This window comes from Perognathus longimembris, chromosome 20 (assembly GCF_023159225.1).
Source record: "Perognathus longimembris pacificus isolate PPM17 chromosome 20, ASM2315922v1, whole genome shotgun sequence".
Taxonomy (NCBI): Eukaryota; Metazoa; Chordata; class Mammalia; order Rodentia; family Heteromyidae; genus Perognathus; species Perognathus longimembris.
The window spans coordinates 20,895,067-20,915,042 of record NC_063180.1 but is presented as its reverse complement, the minus strand read 5'-3'; the positions used below and the strand labels follow the sequence as shown (position 1 = coordinate 20,915,042).

At 51.4% G+C, this 19,976-nt stretch overlaps 1 protein-coding gene across 1 annotated transcript; it reads right to left on the bottom strand.

Annotated features, from left to right (window-relative positions):
- Nucleotides 1-178: 178 nt before the first annotated feature.
- On the bottom strand, nt 179-17,938 carry Meiosin (meiosis initiator). The gene is made up of 14 exons (XM_048329991.1): nt 17,928-17,938; nt 17,458-17,749; nt 15,746-15,816; nt 14,047-14,137; nt 9,680-9,791; nt 7,526-7,771; nt 6,398-6,506; nt 5,334-5,377; nt 3,964-4,119; nt 3,504-3,577; nt 2,166-2,342; nt 1,852-2,093; nt 728-817; nt 179-350 (listed from the first exon to the last, which is right to left on the bottom strand). Exons 1-14 carry the CDS (start codon nt 17,936-17,938, stop codon nt 179-181), a joined length of 1,887 nt encoding a protein of 628 aa, XP_048185948.1.
- Nucleotides 17,939-19,976: the final 2,038 nt, after the last annotated feature.

Below are 19,976 nucleotides of genomic sequence, written 5' to 3'. Positions count from 1 at the left end.
ATGAAACCATTTCATGGAGCCCCTTGGTCAAGAACTATTCCATCTGTGAGAATGGCGGCTGCCCAAGCCTTAGGGCTCAGTTAATTCCTAACACTAAGTGGGGATGCAACCCACAGCAGCTGGGCTCAACCTAGCCCTGGCTCCTGTGATGGGAGAAATAAAGGCCTAGAGGAGCCCCTCACTGGTGGTGAGGCTTGGGTGGCAGGGCGTGCTCCGGGGGTGCGCATGCCCGCTGGGCCAGCAGCTGGCAGAAGGGCTTGGGCAGCTCCCAGTCCTCATCCTCACTGCTGGTGGAGTTCTCCTGCTTCACCACGCGGTTGTGCTGCCGGCTGAACCTGCGCGCCTTGGCACTGGGGGGAGATGGGGCTAACTCACTCTCCCACCACCCCTGGCCCCCTCCCCCCAGACTCTGTCCCCCAGAAGTTGTATGCAAGGAGGCCAGAGCTCCAACACTACAGGGCCAACCTCTGGGGCTCTCCCTGGGAACTAGCCACATATGCACAAGGGCTTAGCTTAGAAATGGGGGAGAGGACGAGAGAATACACAACAAGAGCAGAGGAAGAAAGGAAGCCAGTGACTAGTGGGCAAATCCCCAGGAAAGCTGTCTCCCCACAAATTCTTCACCCCAGTCAACTCCCAACCTGTCTATGAGCATGGCTGTGCTTACCTAGGGTCAACACAGTCCCCCCAGCCCCGTCCCCCTGCCATGGGTACCAAGATTCCTCACCAGTATGGCCTGCGTTCTCTCAGGGACATCATGCGCCACAGCTGGGCCAGCTCCTTGGTGGCTGCAGTAGATGCAGTTCCAGGACAGGCTCTAAGACAAGGGAGGGAGGAGCTGACACGAGGCCCACGGCATCCTGACCCTGGTAGAGGCCAAGGACATGGCCACACGAGGGCCCCTGGCCTCTTGGCGCTTTAATGTGCCATCTGAGGTCTCAGGTCATGGTTAAGCTGCTAGCTGGAGAAGCCCATTACACCTGCTGGAGCGAGGGGTAAACAGGACCACCTCAGTCATCCCCAAGGGAAAACCCCATGTGCCAGGAGAGGAGAGGGGACATGATGCCACCACCCCTCAGATATTTCCGGATGTTCCTAGAAGAGAACCTGCTCTCCAGCCTGACACCCAGCTCTGTGTGTGTGTGTGTGTGTGTGTGTGTGTGTGTGTGTGTGTGTGTGATGCCCAATCCTGGGGCTTGAGCTCAGGGTCTGGGCACTGTCCCTGAGCTTTTTTGCTCAAGACTAACAGTCTACCCACTTGAACCCCACCTCCACTTTTGCCTTTTCTGATGGTGAATTGGAGATGAGAGTTTCACGGACTTTCTTAGGCTGGCTTTGAACCAGGATCCTCAGATCTGTCTCCCTGAGTAGCTAGGATGACAGGTATGAGCCACCTGGCCCCCAGCTAGCTGGCACCCAACTTTTTAAAGTCAACCCCAAGAATGTGTCCTTGGAAGGTCAGAGTGGAGGCTGCCAGTGTAAAAGGACAGGGGGCCAGACCTTCTGGGGAAGCCCAGCCCAGTTCTTTCCAGCCCTGTCCAGCACACTGGAGAAAGAAGCCGGGCCAGAAAGGCGCAGTCAATCGAGAGGGACAAAGATTACCAGCAATATAGTTCCAGCTCGGGACCAACTGCAGGCCGCACACCAGTCCCTTCCTTTACGGCCATGTGAGCCATAGAGTGTTCTTTTAGCTCAAGAATTCCGTCACACACAACAGAAAGGCCCTGACCAGTGCTGGGGCTCAGGGAGTGCCACGCTCCACAAGGCAGTGGGCTCGAGGAAGGGGCAAATAAGTCTCCCAGCAGTGGGGCCACATAGTCTGGGGGGGGGTGTCCCAAGGCCCCCACCCACCGGATGTACTGCTTCCGGTTCATCCTGCAGAACATGATGAAGCCGTTGACACACTTTTTCTTCGCCTGGGCTGGGCAGGAGGCTTTCTTGCTCTCTTTGGGTTTCCCGGGGACCCTGTGGGCCCGGTTCTTCTTGGCTGTCCTCCTGCCCCAGGCGGGGTTCATGGCCTGCCTGGTAGGGGTCCAGGAGCAGTCATCCTCGTTACTGGAGGACTGCACTCCCTCGGGGTCAGCCTGCAAGTCCTGGGCAGGAGAGAGAGATAAGCAGGGGCTCGAAACACCTGCTAGCCTTCCGTGGCTGGCCGCCCATCTCACCTCTTCCTGCTCCCACATGGATTCTGTGTCCGTGGCCGTGTCTGTGTCCTCAGAAGTGGATCCAGATGATGTCTCGCTGCTGTCACTCAGCGAGACGTAGCACTTGTCCACGGGGAGGAAGGGCCGGTTCTGGCCGGAGGAGCCAGGAAGCTCCTGGGGGGCCCAGGATGGCCCATCCTGCACCATGGTGAGGGAGAAGGGGGATCGGGACTAGAGGGCCCCCTCTACTCACTGATGTTCCAGACACAGCTCAGGTTAGACACCCATCCTCTACTGGGCACTGAGAGTTCATGCATCCTACTTGGGAGGCTGAGATTTAGAGGATAGTGGCTTGAAGCCAGACCAGGCAGAAAAAACCATAAGACTCTTAACTCCAATTAACCAGCCTAAAGCCAGGCTAGGGTGGGGCTTAAGTGGTAAAGTGCCTGCCATGGGCAGACAAGCTGAGTGAGAAGCCCTGACTTTAAGCACTACCGGGAGCCAGTAGCTCATGCCAGTCATCCTAACTACTCAGGCGGCTAAGATCTGAGGATTATGGTTTGAAGCCAGCCAGGACAGGAAAGTCTATGAGAGTCTTATCTCCAATGAACTATCCCCAAAAGCTAGAAGTGGAGTTGTGACTGAAGTGATGGGGCACTAGCTTTGAGCAAAAAAAAAAAAAAAAAAAAAAAAAAAGCAGAAGGGGGGGGTGTTGGGAATGTGGCTTAGTGGTAGAGTGCTTGCCTAGCATGCATGAAGTCCTGGGTTCAGTTCCTCAGCACCACATACACAGAAAAAGCTGGAAGTAGTGCTGTGGCTCAAGAGGTAGAGTGCTAGCCTTGAGCAAAAAGGAAGCCAGGGACAGTGCTCAGACCCTGAGTCCCAAGCCCAGGACTGGCAAAAAAAAAAAAAAGTCAGGGGCAGAACCAGGGCCCTGAGTTCAAGCCCCAGGATGGGCGTGCATGCATACACACACACACACATACACACACACACACACACGCACATGTCCCAGTGCCAGTGGCTCATGCCTATAATCCTAGCTACTCAGGAGGCTAAGATCTGAGTATCAGGGTTCAAAGCCAGCCCAGGCAAAGTTCCTGTGAGACTTTTCTATCCAATTACCCTCTCTAAAACTGGAAGTGATGCCATGGCTCAGTTGGTAGAGTCCTAGCCTTGAGCACAAAGAAGCCCAGGGATAGCACCCAGGCACTGAAGATTGACCAAAAAAAGACACAAGCCTCCTTTGTTTCATAGGGTCTTTGCCAGGCCCCTGATTGCCAGTGCAGAGGGAGGAGAAGAAGCAAGGGTGAATGGACAGATGGACAGACAGGTAGAAGGGGACATGGTGGATCCTACCTTCCCCAGGGGAACCATGGGTGAGCAGGGAGACGGCAGGGACTCAAGCTGTAAGAAGGCATCTTCCAAAAGCCCTGGGGAGAGCAGAGCGCTGCTAAAACAAATGCTTCTCTCCCAGCTGAGCTGGGCTCACTGGCCTAACTAGCTGGAATCCGTGAGCCTGTTGGCGTTCTCCTTTGTGGTTCTCTACCCCAAGTTCAGTCCTGCTCAAAGGCTCCCTAGGAGCCCTTTTGGCCCTGAGGTAGAGGACATGGCTTCCTGCTCTGGGCTTGTGGAGCTTCAGCCTCTCCAGTTGGCCTGTGACTGTCCCTGTGCTGGGCTGTGGCTCCTAGGGGCAGGGCTGGGGTGAGGTCACCCATTCCTGGGGATCCAGCAGGCCCCACATGGGCTGGGCATTTAGGAGTCAGGATAGAAGTCCCAAGTTTTCTGAGTGAAGGAGGAGTCTGTTGTGGAAGCTTACCTTCGGTCAGATAGAAGGTGTCATCCTGCAAGATGGGCTGTGGCAGAACTTTGCTCGGGGAGCTGAAGAATAAAGGGCTAAGTGCTAAGTTGTTGCTTGTGTAGTCTGCCGCACCCCAAGTATTGCTCTGGGGAGGCTCCACGACCTGTGGGCTCTCTGTAAAAGAAACAGGGGGCTTGTAAGTGTGGTCAGAGATTGTTCCCCTCCTGCAACACAGAACCTGTCTTTGAGGGGTGCTGCCAGGCACAGGGCATGTGGTGGGGGATCACTGCCCCGTTTCTTTTTTGGGGTTTTTGGTAGAAGGAATTAATAGCTGGATGCTAGGTGGCTCCTCTCTGTCATCCTACTCAGGAAACTGAGACCTGGAGGATTGCATCCATGAGACCCCCCTGCAATTAGCTAGAGGTGTGGCTCAAGAGGTAGAGTGTCAGCCATGAGCAAAAAAGCTGAGTGAGCGTGTGAGGCCATGAGTTCAAGCTCTGGAACAGGCACAAAATAATAATAATAATAATAATAAGGCATCATGCCTAGCATTACAACAGAGATGGCAAAAACTCAAAAATCACAAGCAGGTCGGGGCACTGGTCACACACCTATAATCCTAGCCACTCAGGAGGCCAAGATCTAAGGACCATGGTTCAAAGCCAACCCAGGCAGGAAAGACTATGAGACTTATTTCCAATTAACCACAAAAAGTCAGAAGTGGAGCTGTGGCTCAAAGTGGTAGAGTGTGGGCTGGGGATACAGCCTAGTGGCAAGAGTGCCTGCCTCGGATACACGAGGCCCTAGGTTCGATTCCCCAGCACCACATATACAGAAAACGGCCAGAAGGGGCGCTGTGGCTCAAGTGGCAGAGTGCTAGCCTTGAGCGGGAAGAAGCCAGGGACAGTGCTCAGGCCCTGAGTCCAAGGCCCAGGACTGGCCAAAAAACAAACAAACAAACAAAGTGGTAGAGTGCTAGCCTTGAGCAAAAAAGCTCAGGGACAACACCTAGGCCCCATGACCAAAAAAAAAAAAAAACCCCAAAAATCACTATCATCTTGCACCATGTCTAACAGAATTATTTTAGCGATCTGTAATTTTGTGTTAAGAAAGATTCTGTCATGCTCTCTGGGCTCAAGGGATTAAAACTAAAGATGATTGATTAGTAATGTTTGCTACAGTAACCAAGGGCTGAAACAGCAGGCACAGAGCATTTGCCATCCTCATGCTTATCAGATCCTCAACCTCTTTCCTGCTTTCCTCCTGCCATGGGATCCTGCCCAGAGGAGGGTACAAGAAAGCTCACAGCCAACACAGCAGACAGACAGCATTTCAATCACCAGAGGGTCCCTCCTTTGTCTCCCAGGCAGGAAGCCAAATGTCAGCACCTAGGATTTCCTTGTCCAGCTCCTCACTGGAGATCAGCATCTGTCTGCAAGAGATGAAATCAAGAGTCAGACACAGAGCCCGGGCTGGGCATGGCCCTGTGATGCTCCTTTGCACTTCTCATGTGACACTTTGGGTGCTGGCCCCTGGAGCTTCACGGCTCTGGCTCCCAAGATGTTTTGAATATTGTGAAAAGAAGAGCTGGGAGCAGATGCGGGCAACAGAGGAGGGCTACTGGAGGAGGTTCAAGGAGGTTGAGATGGGGGGGGGGAGGTAGGAAAGAAGGAAGGCTTCAGTGAGCTCAAAGGTGGCATGTGAAATTTCCCAAATTTCCCCAGTGGATTAGGGGAGCAGGCTTTCCAGAAAGAGGGACAAGAGTCAGAAGAGAGTAACAAGGCCTGAGGGATTTGTGTGAAGCCTGAGGGAGAGGGGAGTTAAGGGGGTTATTTCATGTTGTGAAGTGTGAGATTTGTGGGTGAGGCAGGAGAGGAGAGGACTGACACAGCGAGGGGGGGGAGCACAGACTACACAGACTCTCTCCAGTACTGTGTGATGTTAGGGCTCCACCCAACATCACCCCAGGGAAGGGGCATCAAGCCATGTCCGCCATGGTCATTGGGTGTGCATTAGAAAAGTCACTCAGAGCCAGGTGCTGGTAGCTCATGCCTGTAACCTTAGCTACTCAGGAGATACAGAAATGAGAATCACAGTTCCAAGCCAGCCCAGGCAGGAAAAGTCTGTGACACTCTAATTTCCAATTAATCACCAGAAAACCGGAAGTGGCACTGTGGCTCAAAGTGGTACAGCACTAGCCTAGAGCAAAATTGCTCAGTGACAGGGCCCAGGCCCTGAGTTCAAGCCCCATGACTGACAAAAAAAGAAAAAGTCTCAGTGAAGTGGGGCCAGGCTGGAGACAGGAGTCGGAAGGCAAAGCTTTCCCATGAGCTTTCAACACCCAGCACAGCACAGAGCCAGGCTGTGGGTGCTGTTTGAGGAACACCAGCGAGGATGGACACCTGCCTGGATCTAACCTGTTCCTTCCACGAGCACCCCTCAGGTCCCTTACCTGGGCGAGAGCTGCACCTTGTTCATGAAGAAGGTTGTCTCTACTGCTCGCTGGGCCTCTTCATCAGGCTTGGGTTCATTGGCCTCGGCATTGTCCATAGCCCAGAAGTCTGCGGAGGGGCGTGGGGGGTGCAAATCACGATGACCAATCTTATGGATTGGGCCAGACTCCAGAGCTCCCCGACAGCAGGGACAGAGAAGGGTCAGGATCTGCCATCCGCCCTCCCAATCCCCCATTCCAGTCCCACACTACAGGCTACAAGGGTCTCAGAGTGAGGCCAGGGGTACCCATGAATCACCCATAGATTTCTTGTCTTCACTGTCCCTATTGGAAGCATCCTGAAGGGGTGCACAGCATTGTAGGACACCCCAAGAAGTCTGTGTCACTCTGCATTGTCCCCATGTTGTTACAAGGTGATTCCTTCACTGCATAGTGAACTTGGCCACTAATGCAGCACGGGCATTGTTGAAGGAAAAGCTGCCACCCATGCGTGTGGCAGTGTGCGACCAGGCTGGAACTCAAGTCCTCTCCGCTCCCAGCTGGTGTGGTGCCAGACGTGTGAGACAGTCTGGCTGCTTCAGAGATGCCTGAAGGGGAGGCCCTGTCCTATCCCCAGTTCTGCAGCCTGAAGCTTCTAGACAAGGGCCACCCCGATCTTCTTCTCTCTTATAGAGGCAAGACCTGGAGCACTGGCAAGGGAGAGGCAATGTGTACCCCATGACCCATTGTATAGTTTGGGGCACCACAGTGCCCAGAAAAGAACACTGAAAGACTGAGTTTACTAGCCAGGTGCCAGTGACCCACACCTATCATTCTAGCTACTCAGGAGACTAAGAACTGAGGATTATGGTTCAAACCCAGCCCAGCCTGAAAAGTCTGTGAGACTCTTATCTCCAATTAACCACTAAAAGCTGGATGAAGAGCTGTGGCTCAAGAGTTAGAGCACCAGCCTTGAGCACAAAAGCTCTGGGACAGCGTGCCTGGGTCCTGAGTTCAAGCCCACAGACACAGACACAGACACAGACACAGACAGACAGACAGACAGACAGACAGACAGACAGACACACACACACACACACACACACACACACACACAGGACTGAGTAAATGATGAGGGAAGAGACTAACTTGTGAAGTCGTAGGAGTCAACATTCTCAGCCAGGTCCTGTGCTACCAGTTGGAATATCCCTTCCTCACCGCCATCCTGCAGTGAGGGCAGTACAGCCGAGAGGTGATCGCAGAGGTCAGGGCATTGTGGCGGGGTGGCAGTTACCCCCAGATTTTCTTCTCTTGGGTCTGGAAATGTGGTCTCCCCTTCCTCAGGCTTGTGCAGATCAAGAGAGCGCCGGGGCATCTGGGGTCCATCCTGCTCTTCTGTGAGTAGAGATGGGGTGTCAGAAGCTTGGGAGGTGGGGAGGACAGGGAGGCGGGTTGCCTGACTGTCCCCAGAAGGCTTGGCCTGACTCAGTCATTCTCATGCCTCCTGGGCATGCGCAGATCTTCCAGCACTGGTCATGTAGTCCTGCCCCTGTCCACACACCACCAAACAACAAAAATTACCCAGGTTGGCCTTGTCCAAGACAACACATAGGGGCAGCATCCTTCCTTGAGTCTAAGCAGTATCTCTCATGAGAGCACTGCTTGAGCCCAGTCTGTGTAGGCTCCTGTGTTATCTGGAGACACCTGTGGCTGGTGCCTGTCCTGAGGAGGAAGTGGGGGCTATGGCCACCCTGGGCCTCAGGAGTCTGGGAATTGGAGCTCTCCATACCCCAGAAGAGGCCATGCTCCCATTTGACCTCTGCTTCCTGGTCAGCGGCCGCTGAACACACATCTACCTGATCCTCGGCTTGACTTGCACTTTTTCTTCCGAGGTTTGTGGCAGGCCTCCCAAAGATGAGAATTCTGAGAGCTTGGGGAGCTAGGCGGGGTAGTGAATCTCTGCTTGGCCTGATCTGAAGATGAGTTCTGACCCAGCGCTGGTGGGAGGATGAAGGACGCCGGGTCTGGCTTTCTGTCCTGCTCCAGCACATTGTCCTGCCTTCCAGATGTGGTAGGTTCCCAAGTGGGCTCTACAAATAGGGAAACTGAGGTCTCAGAGGAGGTGATAGCAGAATAGGGCAAAAATTTGGGGTTCTCTGCAGCTGCTCTGGGCCTTGGCCAAGAAAATAAAAGGACTCACCACCTTCCTAGTGCCTTACAACCCCCCCCAAAAAAAACCTGTCCCTTCTCCCATCTTCCTCACCTCTGAGGCCACCACCTACCTTGGGGTGACCCCAGGCCTCTCAAGACTTCTGTATTTAACATCTCCCCTAAGTTACCCATTTGGTCTACTATTCCAACAGCCCTGCCAGAGTACAACCTCATTTTTTTTAATTTTTTTTTGTGCCTGGGCACTGTCCCTGAGCTTTTTTGCTCAAGATTGGTGCCCTACTACTTGAGCCACAGCTCTACTTCTGGCTTTTTGGTGATTCATTGGAGATAAGAGTCTCACAGACATTCTTGCCCGGGCTGGCTTCAAACCTTGATGCTCCTTAGATCTCAGCGTCCTGAGTAGCTAGGATGACAGATGTGAGCCGCCGGTGCCAGGCCTCGTGGTCCTTTTTTTTCCAGATTGCTCTAGAAGCATTTTCTCTGGTCTCTCGGATTCCAGTTTCACTCATACAACCTGTCCTGTACATTGGGCGGCAGGGATCTTGTTCTAACACAAAACCCCTTTCATCTGATCATGATGTTCTGTGGCTTAAATCTCAAGTAATTCTCATCTTTTTTCCTTTCAGGATTTCATCCCAGACCCTGATGAATCCCCCCTCTCCCCCATACCTCATCTTCTGCCAACATGGGTGGCCATGTTTTCCAGGGACAAGGACAACACAAGGTATAGTTCATGTAGCACTGGGTGGGCACAGGCTGCAGGTGTGCACACACACACACACACACACACACACACACACACACACACAGATGGGCTGTCAAATCTTGCTCTGCAGGTGACAGAACTGAAGCCCAGAGAGTCTGAGGTCACAAGGATGAGGCCCAGGCTCCCCCTGCCCATCATCTGGGTGTTCCCCTGTTCCTCCATCACATTCACTGCCTGTCTGTCCCCAGACATTCCGCACGTTTCTGCTCATCCCCGCCTGCCTGCTCTTGCTCCCATGTTGCGCCCCTCCTGGAGGCCCCCACAGCATCTCTGATGCCATCCCTTCCTCAGGCTGTGGTGTGGGAAGCCAGGGATAGAGGGTGCTCACTTGCCGTGGTATGGGGCAGCCAATGGGAAATGCTTACCTGTGGGCCCCGCTTCCCAGCAGCTGATGTGGCATCCGATCAGGGTCTGGACCACATTGATGCTGTTCTGAAGGTACCGGATGTAGTGCAGAACATGCACCAGGATCTCCTTCTAAAAACACACAGGGCACAGAAGCCACACTCAGGACAGCCAAGACAGGCTGGCCCCAGGCCCTTTGCTTATGCTGTATCCCTGATTGTGAAGCTTTCATCTCTCCACAGACTCCCTCATCTGCCTCCTTCTCCTTTTGAACACCTGCCTGCCTGACCCTTCTCACCCTTGTTGGTGGTATTGGGGTTCAAACTCAGGATCTGGTGCTTGCTAGGCAGGTGCTCTACAGCTTGAGTCTCCTTCCTCTGCACTTTATTCCCCTTTCTCCTCAGTTTTTTGAGGTTTGAACTCAGGGCCTGAGCACTGTCCCTGAGCTTCTTTTGCTCAAGGCTAGCACTCTACCACTTGAGCCACAGTGCCATTTCTGGCCTTTTCTGTGTATGTGGTGCTGAGGAATCGAACCCAGGGCTTCATGCATGCTAGGCAAGCACTCCATCGCTAAGCCACATTCCCAGTGTCCTCCCTGCCATTAAAAAAATTCCCTTTTATCTTCCTTTTCACACTTGTACAACCATGGAATCATGGAGGCATTGCCACATTGTTTCATCATTATCTGCTGCCCTGTTGTTCTCCATTGACCTTGAGCTGTTGGTGTTCAGAATGGCGCTTAGGAGTTGATTTCTGTGTCTCAAGCACACAGAATGGAGAGGAGGTTCATCCAGGGGCTGTCACAGAAAAGGAGCCTCCGAGCCCTCCTGCCCCCACACACCCCATGGCACCTAGCAGGGCACCCCCTCCTGGGGACCGAGCATTAGCCACTCAGCCACCGGGTCTTCCTGAGCTGGGGCTACTCACTAAGGGGCTAAGCATCTGAGGGTAAATTAGACATGCTTTCTTTGCCTTCATGGGACTTATGGGCGAGTGACGAATCATCTCACCCCTCTGTGCTTGTCTCCTTAAATGACAAAGCGAGCCTAAGCCAGGTACTGCGGCTCATGCATGGCTGTCACGCCAAGCTACTAAGGGGATAGAAATCTGGAGGATCACAGTTTGAAGCCAGACTGGACAAAAAGTTAGAGACACCTTCCCACCCCATCTTAACCAATAAAATGGCATGGTGGTGCATGCTTGACATCTCTGCTACTGGATAGGCAATAGGTAGGAGAATCATGGTCTGAGACCAGCCACAGGCCAAAAACAAACAAACAAACAAAAAAGAGTAGAGCTATCTGAAACAAACAAACTAACTAAACTAAAGCCTAGGCCCCAGTAGCTCATGCCTGTAATCTCAGCTACTCAGGAGACTGAGATCTGAGGATTATGGTTCGAAGCCAGCTAGGGCAGGAAAGTCTGTGAGACTCTTATCTCCAAGTAATCACAGAAAAAGGTGAAATGGTGCTATGCTGTAGCTCAAATGGTAGAGTGCTTGCCTTGAGCAAAAGGAGCTCAGTCTCAGAGTTCAAGCCTCAGGACCAGAAAAAAAATCAAAATAAATAAATAACTGAGGTAAGAGATAAAAAGGCTGGAGGTGCAAATCAAGTGGTAGAGTACCTGACTAGCAAGTATAAGGCCCTGAGTTCAAGCCCTAACACCTCCAAAATAACAAATAGACAAAAACATAGTATCCTAAAGTGGGAGAGAACTCTGACGGATGTGGTCATCTGTTCAGTTACAAAATGCTGCCTGTCCCCTGGCTAGACTGTCATTTTTAAGACAGGGATTACGTTTTTATCATCTCTGGTCCCCAGAGCCTCTTACAACACTTATGCACAACAAATATGCAAGAGGTCTGAGGACAGAGGAAAAACTCACTCCAATAGTCCATGTCTGTCCACATTCTAAAAATGTCCTCATTGAAATCCACAGTTCTACATATAGGTGATTTGGGGCAACAAAGGGACCTCAGCAGATGTGAGTGAGGTAAGGATCTGGGGATGGGGAGATTATTTCCTGTCTTATAGAGATCATTAGCTTGTGTGTGTGTGTGTGTGTGTGTGTGTGTATGTGCACGCATGCATATGCTTGTGCAAGCACACACATGTGGGCCAGTCCTGTATCTTGAATTCAGGGCCTAGGCACTGTCCCTGAGCTTTGCTCAAGACCAGCTCTCTACTACCTAAGCCACAGCTCTACTTCCAGCCTTTTTGGTGGTTAATTGGAGATCAGAGTCTCAAGGACTTTCCTGACTCGGTTGGTTTCCAACTTTAATCCCTGGATCTCAGCCTCCTGAGTAATTAGGATTACAGGCCTGAGCCACCACTGCCTTGTTGATGAGGATCTCTTTGCTTTTCTCTTCTTTTCTTTTTTTTTTTTTTTTGGTTGGCCAGGGTGCTGTACCTGAGCTCTGCTCAAGTCTAGTGCTCTACCACTTTGAGTTACAGTTCTACTTCTAGTTTTCTGGTGGGTAATTGGAAATAAAGAATCATAGACTTTCCTGCCTGGCCTGGCTTTGAACCACAAATCCTCAGATCTCAGCCTCCTGGATAGCTTAGACAACAGGCATGTGCCACCAGTGCCTGGTGAGGTAGATTTTAAGAGGAAGACAGGCAAAAGGGAGGAAGGCAGAGAAGGAGAGGAGGGAGATTTGTACATGCACAGATGAGCTCTAAACATAGACAAAGACAAAGGTAACACTTGTGCCCTGGAGTCCAGTGCAGATGAGGAATGCGTGGCCAGGCCCAAGGGCTGTTCAGGGTCTGTGAAAACATTTGGTTCATGACTGGAAAGACATGTAGGCTCCTCCTCAGCTGCCTGCAGCCTCTCTGCCTCTACTCATAGTGTTGTATAGCCCAAATGACCCTGGCAGAGAAAGTTCCCCATTCCTGCAAGAAAAATCACCCTGCTTACACCTTGACTTTAGGTCAGTGGGACACCTGAACTTCAGAATTGTCCAAGAACACTAGGGCTTGAATTCAAGGCCTGGGCACTAGCCTTGATGTTTTTGCTCAAGGCTAGGTCTCTACCACTTGCACCACAGCTCCACTTCTGGCTCCACTTGTGGTCATTGGAAATAAGAGTCTCACAGACTTTCCTATTCTGGCTGGCTTTGTACTGTGATCCTCAGATCCAGCCTCCTGAGAAGTTAAGATTACAAGTGTGAGCCACTATACCTGGATAAGTTTATCTTTAAAGCCACTAAGTTTGCTGCAGAGGTCCTACTACTGAGAGCATGTTAGGAAGAGGAATCAATGGGGTCTGGTGGTTGCTGGAAGGTAGGGGTAGGGGAGGGGTAGGCAAGTCACCCCTTCCCCTGAACCTCTTGAAAGGCGGGTCAGGAACTCTAGCTAGGATCAGATCCTCCTCTTCCTGGTAGACTCTGAGCTTTCAGAGAAGGACTGAGTCCTGCAGAACTTTGTTTCCCTATTGGAACCAGAACAGCTCTGATATTCACAGGTCTTTCCAGAAGAGTGTCAAATGAATGGGTAGATGAATGAATAAGAGGGAAGGGAGAAAGAAAACGCCATACCAAACCTTCAGGATTTCATTAAAGTTTCACAAAGTTATCTGCAATCAGTTAGGCTGGTACTTTTATTTTTTTAACTGGTTGTGGGGCTTGGACTGAAGGTCTGGACACTGTCCCCGAACTTTTTCGCTCAAGGCTAGTGCTCTACCACTTTTAGCCACAGCACCACTTCCGGTTTTCTGGTAGTTCATTAGAAATAAGAGTCTCCAGGATTTTCTAGCCCTGGCTGGCTTTGAATTTTGAACCTCAGATCCCAGCCTCCTGAGTCACTAGGATTACAGGTTGAGGAAGCTTCCCAGAGCATGTAGCTGTAAAGCTGGAGGAGGACTTGAATCTATGGCTGCATGACTCTGGCCCTGCCTTCTGTGTAAATGAACCCATCGGGAGTACTCGGGGTATAGCTCAGAGCACTTTCCTAGTATGAGTGAGGATCTTGGTTCTACCTCTAGCACCACGAAACAAAAAGGAATCTTTGCTAGGTGCTAGTGGCTCAAGATCTGAGGACTGTAGTTCGAAGCCAGCCCAGGCAGGAAAGTCATGGAGACTTTTATCTCTAATGAACCACCAGAAAACCAAAAGTAGAGCTGTGGCTTAGCAAAAGAAGCTCGGGTGCCCAGGCCCTTAATTCAAGCCCCACAACTGACAAAAAGCCAAAAAAAAAAGGGGGGGGGAAGGAATCCTCAGGCTTCAAGTTACAGGGTCACAGACACCCAGAAATGACTCCTCAAAGCAGGGCCATTCCCACTTCAATGTTGGTCACTGACAGAATCTGACAGATCTCCCAGGATTGGACCCTAATTACTACTGTATGAACCCTGCCACCTTAGTCTGCCTCCTCTCCTGTCCCCAAACCTTGGTCAGCTTCTTGGTTCCACTCTTCTGAGAAATGGGGAGCATCAGTGCCAGCTCTCGTAGTTTGATGGTATGATTTTTCTTCTCATTCCTGTTGAGCAACAAGGGCCAACTTGGGGTTAGAATAACTACAAATGAATTTAGGATGTGATCCTCCAAATATCCCATCTCAATGACCACAGGCCATGACTGAGCTCAGTCCTACTCTGGGAACACCCAAGACTCTGTTTTGGGCATTGGTAGGAGTCAAGCCTCAGCTAGGTGCTGGTGGCTCATGCCTATAATCCCAACTACTTAGAAGGCTGAGGATTGTGGTTCAAAGCCAGCCTGGGCAGCAAAGTCTGTGAGATTCTTATCTCCAAAGAACTACCAGAAAACCAGAAGTGGTGCTGTGGCATTAGCCCCAAGTAAAAGAAGCTCTGAGGAACCCAGGCCCTGAGTTCAAGCCCCACAACTGACCACAATAAAAAGAAGAAGCAGCAGCCAACTCTCATCATTCCTAAGGGCTCAGCCTCTTACTCAGTCCTCTGGTCCCCAATGACATCCTCACAGGGCTCCCAGCCTCCTGTCTGGCATCCTCCATCCCTGCTCTTTACTAGAGCTTTCTGAAGCACAAATCTGGCTATATCACTCTTTTGCTTTGAACCCTTATTGTCCTTCAATGGGGTGACTCACACCTGTACTCTCAGATACTCAGGAGGCAGTGATTGGGAGGATCATAAATTTAAAGTCATCTCAGGCAAAGTTAACAAGACTCTCATCTCAATAAGTCATGATTGGAGCATGGGTGGCTCACATCCACCTATCAGGTTAAGCTATATGGGAGATTGAGATCCAGAGGCTCATGGTCTGAGGCCAACCCAGGCAGAAAAGTTCACACAACTCCATCTCAGGTTGGGCATGGATGAATGTGCCTGTCATTCCAGCTACAATAGGAAACCTGAGATGAGCTGGGCTGCAGCCCAAGTGCAGGCAGAAAGAGATACTGTATAAAAAAAAAAAAAACAGGCTGGGAATGTAGTTTAGTGCTAGAGTGCTTGCCTAGCATTCATGAAGCCCTGGGTTCAATTCCATAGTACCACATAAACAGAAAAAGTTGGAAATGGCTCTGTGACTCAAGTGATAGAGTTCTAGCTTTAAGCAAACAAAGCTCAGGGACAGAAAGAGCCCAGGCCCTGAGTTCATGCCCCAGGATTGGCAAAAAAGAAAAAAAAAAAGAAAAAGAAAAGTAAAAAAAAAAAAAAGTAATAACCAAGTCAGACAGTGGTAGCTCACCCCTGTAATCCTAGCTACTCAGAAAGCTGAGATCTGAGGATCCAGGTTCAAAGCCAGCCAGGGTAGGAAAGCGTATGAGATACTCTTATCTCCAATTAACTAGCAAAGAACCAGAAGTGGGGTTGAGGCTCAAATGGTACAGTGCTAGCCTTGAGCAAAAAAGCTCAGGGATAGATAGAGACCAGGCCAAGAGTTCAAGACCCAGGACTGGCAAAAAAAAAAAAGTCTGAGCTAAGGACCTAGCAACAAGTAAATCTTGTTGTTATTGTTTGTCATTATTAGTTGTGGTCCTGAGGCTTGAACCCAGGGCCTCACATTTGACACATGCTAGGCGAACTCTTTACTACTTAACTATACTCCAGCCAATTATGCTATTATCCAATCAGAATGGCTGGAGCTGGAAGGGAGTTGGGGGAGTCATTACCTGTTATTCTGGCCCAAAGAACCATTGTTGGGCTGTTCAGAGGAACTCAAATAGCCCCCAGAAAAAAACATCTGCAAAGAGGAAAAACAGATCATTAGCGATGTCTAGGATGCCCAGAGCAATGGGTTACATGATGGGTACTCTTCATTTTCCCTTGGATGCTTCTTTTCAACTTAAGAGTCCCCACTGCCCATGACTATGGACTCATAGACCTCAATTGAAAACCTAAAGCTGGGCATTGGTGACTCACACCTGTAATCCTCTGGAGGCTTAGATATGAGGATCAAGGTTCAAAGCCAGCCTGAAAAGTGAAAAGCTCAGAGACAAGACCCAGGTCCTGAGTTCAAGCCCCAGGACTGGCATACACACACCCCAAAACTCAAATTGAGATTTTAGGCTCCTAATCTTTTTTTTTTTTGCCAGTGCTGGGGCTTGGACTGTCCCTGGCTCATTTGTTGTTGTTGTTGTTTTGTTTGTTTGCCAGTCCTGGGCCTTGGACTCAGGGCCTGAGCACTGCCCCTGGCTTCTTTTTGCTGAAGGCTAGCACTCTGCCATTTGAGCCACAGCACCACTTCTGGCCGTTTTTTATATATGTGGTGCTGAGGAATCGAACCCCGGGCTTCATGTATACGAGGCAAGCACTCTTGCCACTAGGCCATATTTCCAGTCCCCCTGGACTCATTTTGTTCAAGGCTAGCATTCTACCACTTGACCCACAGTGCCATTTCTGGCTTTCTCTATATATGTAGTGCTGAGGAATCAAACTCAGGGCTTCCTGTGTGAGGTAAGCACTCTACCGCTAAACCGCATTCCCAGCCCTTAATTTTTTTTTGGGGGGGGGGGGGGTCAGGTGTGGGGCTTGAACTCTGGGCCTGGGTGCTGTCCCTGAGCTCTTCAGCTCATGGCTAGCGTTCTACACTTGAGCCACAGGACAACGTGGGGTTTTCTGGTGGGTCATTGGAGATATGAGTCTCACAGACTTTCCTGCCTGGGCTGGCTTTGAACCGCGATCCTCAGATCTCAGCCTCCTGCGTAGCTAGCTAGGATGACAGGCATGCGCCACAGGCACCGGGATTTAGGCTCTTAATCTAACGCCCTATAGATTTGAAGCCTGACTCTAAGTCTCCAGTCCTTCCACTGCAGACCACCCCCTTCCCAGAAAACTCCAGAATTTTAAATTAGTAAGACTTCCAGACCGCCACCCCTCCCCCCCCACATTGGGGTATCCAGATTCCAACATGGAAGCTTCTAGTCATACACATCCCACTTCCTCAGGATCCCCGGATTAGCTGCCTCCACACGAAACTCCGAGGGTACCCCAGACTCCCAAGGGCTTCCCTACACAGCGCTTTCCAAAGATCCGACTTCTGGTTGGGGGAGCCCTAAAACTCGACCCAGGCGGAAACCCAAACAATCGCTGGCTACATCCCCAGACCCTATGTCCCCCACAGGGCCCCCACACCCGGGACCGGGGGTGGGGGACGCCCAAGTCCCCTCAGGCTGGCTAGAGCCCCTGGGAGACCCCACGCCCCCCATGCCACACACCCCGACATTCACTCCTCGCCAGTTTCCCTGAGCCTCCGGCACCTACCTCAAGCGGTGACAAGAATGGCCCGAGGCTTAAATTGTGTTTTCTCGACAGCCCCACACTCGGGAGTCAGAACCCCCACAACGTCCGGGGCCGGTCGGTCCTGGGCGGGCAAAATATGCACCGATGTCCCCAGACTCCCGCCGGCGGCTGCCTGAGTTCTGGGCTCCCGTAGGGCTCGAGGGATAGGTGTGAACTCCCAGCCCGAGCGTCGTGGAGCGAGGCACGCGCCAGCGCCGCCGGGCGACGCCTTCTCCAGCTCCTGCCAAAGCAGAGTGAGGTGCGACCCCGACGAGCCTCCAAAGGTCAGGCGAGGTGGCCCTGCGCAGGCGCACTGCGCAACCCGCGGAGGGGACCCACGGGCCTCGCCGGCCGGGCCTCGTGTCTCCAGACACTTGCCGGCGAGCTCCAGGAGACTGGCCAATCAGCGCTCGTCCAGCTACCCGCCTTTTCCGGAGGCCACGCCCCCTGCCGCTCGGCAGCCTCTGAGGTCGACGCCTGTTCAGTCTCCCACCTTCAGAGACCTTGGGGTCATTAAGAGGTGACGGAGCCCTTTTGCCCCCAGATGCTAACGGGCTCCTGACTCCGAGTTACCCCATCCCCATGCTTTGTCCCTCGGTGCATAGTGAATCGGTGCCTACTTGTGTGCCAAGCACTATGTTCAATGCTGGGAACTTTGCCAAGGTGGAATTGAACCTTAGTCCTAGATTTTCCTCACGAAGTTTGCAAGTTCTTTTGAGATGCAAGTAAACTGTACATTTTAGAAGACTCATTATTATAATGCAGGAGGAGAATGGGCTGGGAAAAACCAATATAACTTTAAAGCTGTGCCCTGGTGGCTCAGGCCTATATAATCCAAGACATCCAGCTATTAGGATCCTGGTTTGAAGCCCGCCCAGGCAGGAAAATCTGTGAGAGGAGTTGTTGTTGTTGTTGTTGTTATTTTGCCAGTCTTGGGGCTTGAACTCAGGGGCTGGGGATCGTCTCTGTGCCACTCTGTGCTCAAGGCTAGCACTCTACCACTTGAGCCACAGCACCACTTCTGGCTTTTTCTAAATAGTTTGTTGGAGGTAACAGTCTCGTGGCTGGATGCCAGTGGCTCACACCTGTAATCCTAGCTACTCTGGAAGCTGAGATCTGAGGATCACAGTTCAAAGCCAGCCTAGGCAGGAAAGTCTGTGGGACTTTTTATCTCCAACTAACCACTCAAAAACTGGAGGTGACACTATGGCTCAAAGTGTTTAGAACACTAGCCTTGAGCTGAAGAGCACTGGGACAGCACCAAGGCCCTGAATTCAAGCCCCATGGCTGACACAAAAAATTAAATTAAATTAAAGAAAAGAGTCTCATGGACTTTTCTGTCCGGCTGACTTTGAACTGTGATCCTTAGATCTCAGTCTGCTGAGTAGCATTACAGGAACAAGCCACTCACACTTGGTTGAGTTTTTTTTTTCTTTCTTGCCAGTCCTGGGACTTGAACTCAGGGCCTGAGCACTGTCCCTGGCTTCCTTTTGCTCAAGGCTAGCACTCTACCACTTGAGCCACAGCGCCACTTCTGGCTTTTTCTATATATGTGGTGCTGAGGAATTGAACCCCAGGCTTCAATGTATACGAAGCAAGCACTCTACCGCTAGACCATATTCCTAGCCCTTTGGCTGAGTCTTGCCTTTAATTAATCACCCAAAAGCTGGAAGTGAAGCTGTGGCTCAAGTGGTAGAGTGCTAGCCATGAGCACAAAGACTCAAGGACAGTGGTCAGGCCCTGAGTTTGAGCCTCAGGACTGACACAAAGACACACACACACACACACACACGCACACACACCTTTAAGGAAAGGCAATCTAGACATCTAATAGAGAGTAGAGTCCCTGATGGTTCAAGGTATTTTCGTCCAAATCACTTTCTTTTATTGGTATGGAGAAGAGGCTCTGTCTTTTGCATTAACTTTGATAAACCTGGGATCATACACCTTGCTAAGGTTGTCTGCAAGGTGTCTAGCATAAAGCTACCCATGCAATATTTATTCCTGCTTCTATTCTAACTATGCTGCAGACTGGCTCCTAGTGCCTGGGTCTTTCTTTTTTTTTCATTTATACATTAGCAGGCATTGGTAGGTAAAAGAATGGGGTGATTGGGAAAGCATAAACGCACTGTGTTAATTATTGTGTTAATGAGCATAAATAAGTATTGTTAAAACCCAAACGCTTGGTTTTTTTTTCTCTACTCTCCACTCTTTCACCCTTTTTGCAATTCCCTTTCTTCAAAGGGTCCCGAGTCAAAAATGAGAGCAAGTGGACTTCATCTCCCAGCCGACCACGCGATTCTGCGCATGTGCATCCAAATGCCTTCCCGCCTCTTGGAAATTCTTCAGACCTCTGACTTTGGCTTCCTTCCCCTAGGCTCAGCGGCCGCGCTGCATTCTGGGAAGTGTAGTCCGCGGCCGCGCGAACTCCAATTCCCAGAGGGCTTTGGGGCGAGAACCCGGAAGGGGAGGCTGTAGAGGAGCGAGTGGGGGCGCCCCGCGTAGTCGAGGCTGCCTCTCCGCGCGGGGATGGTGAGATCCCCGGGCGTGCTCCGGGGGGCACCTGAGAGTGTGTACGTCGGTTGGGACCGGTAGGTGTGGAGAGAGGTGTGGCTGGGTGTG

Coding starts and splice junctions, on each gene's coding strand:
- Meiosin (XM_048329991.1), bottom strand. Junction 15,817..17,457: donor GCGGGAGTCTGGGGACATCG/GTGCATATTTTG, acceptor TCCTCTTTGCAG/ATGTTTTTTTCTGGGGGCTA. Junction 14,138..15,745: donor TCTTTGGGCCAGAATAACAG/GTAATGACTCCC, acceptor GTTGCTCAACAG/GAATGAGAAGAAAAATCATA.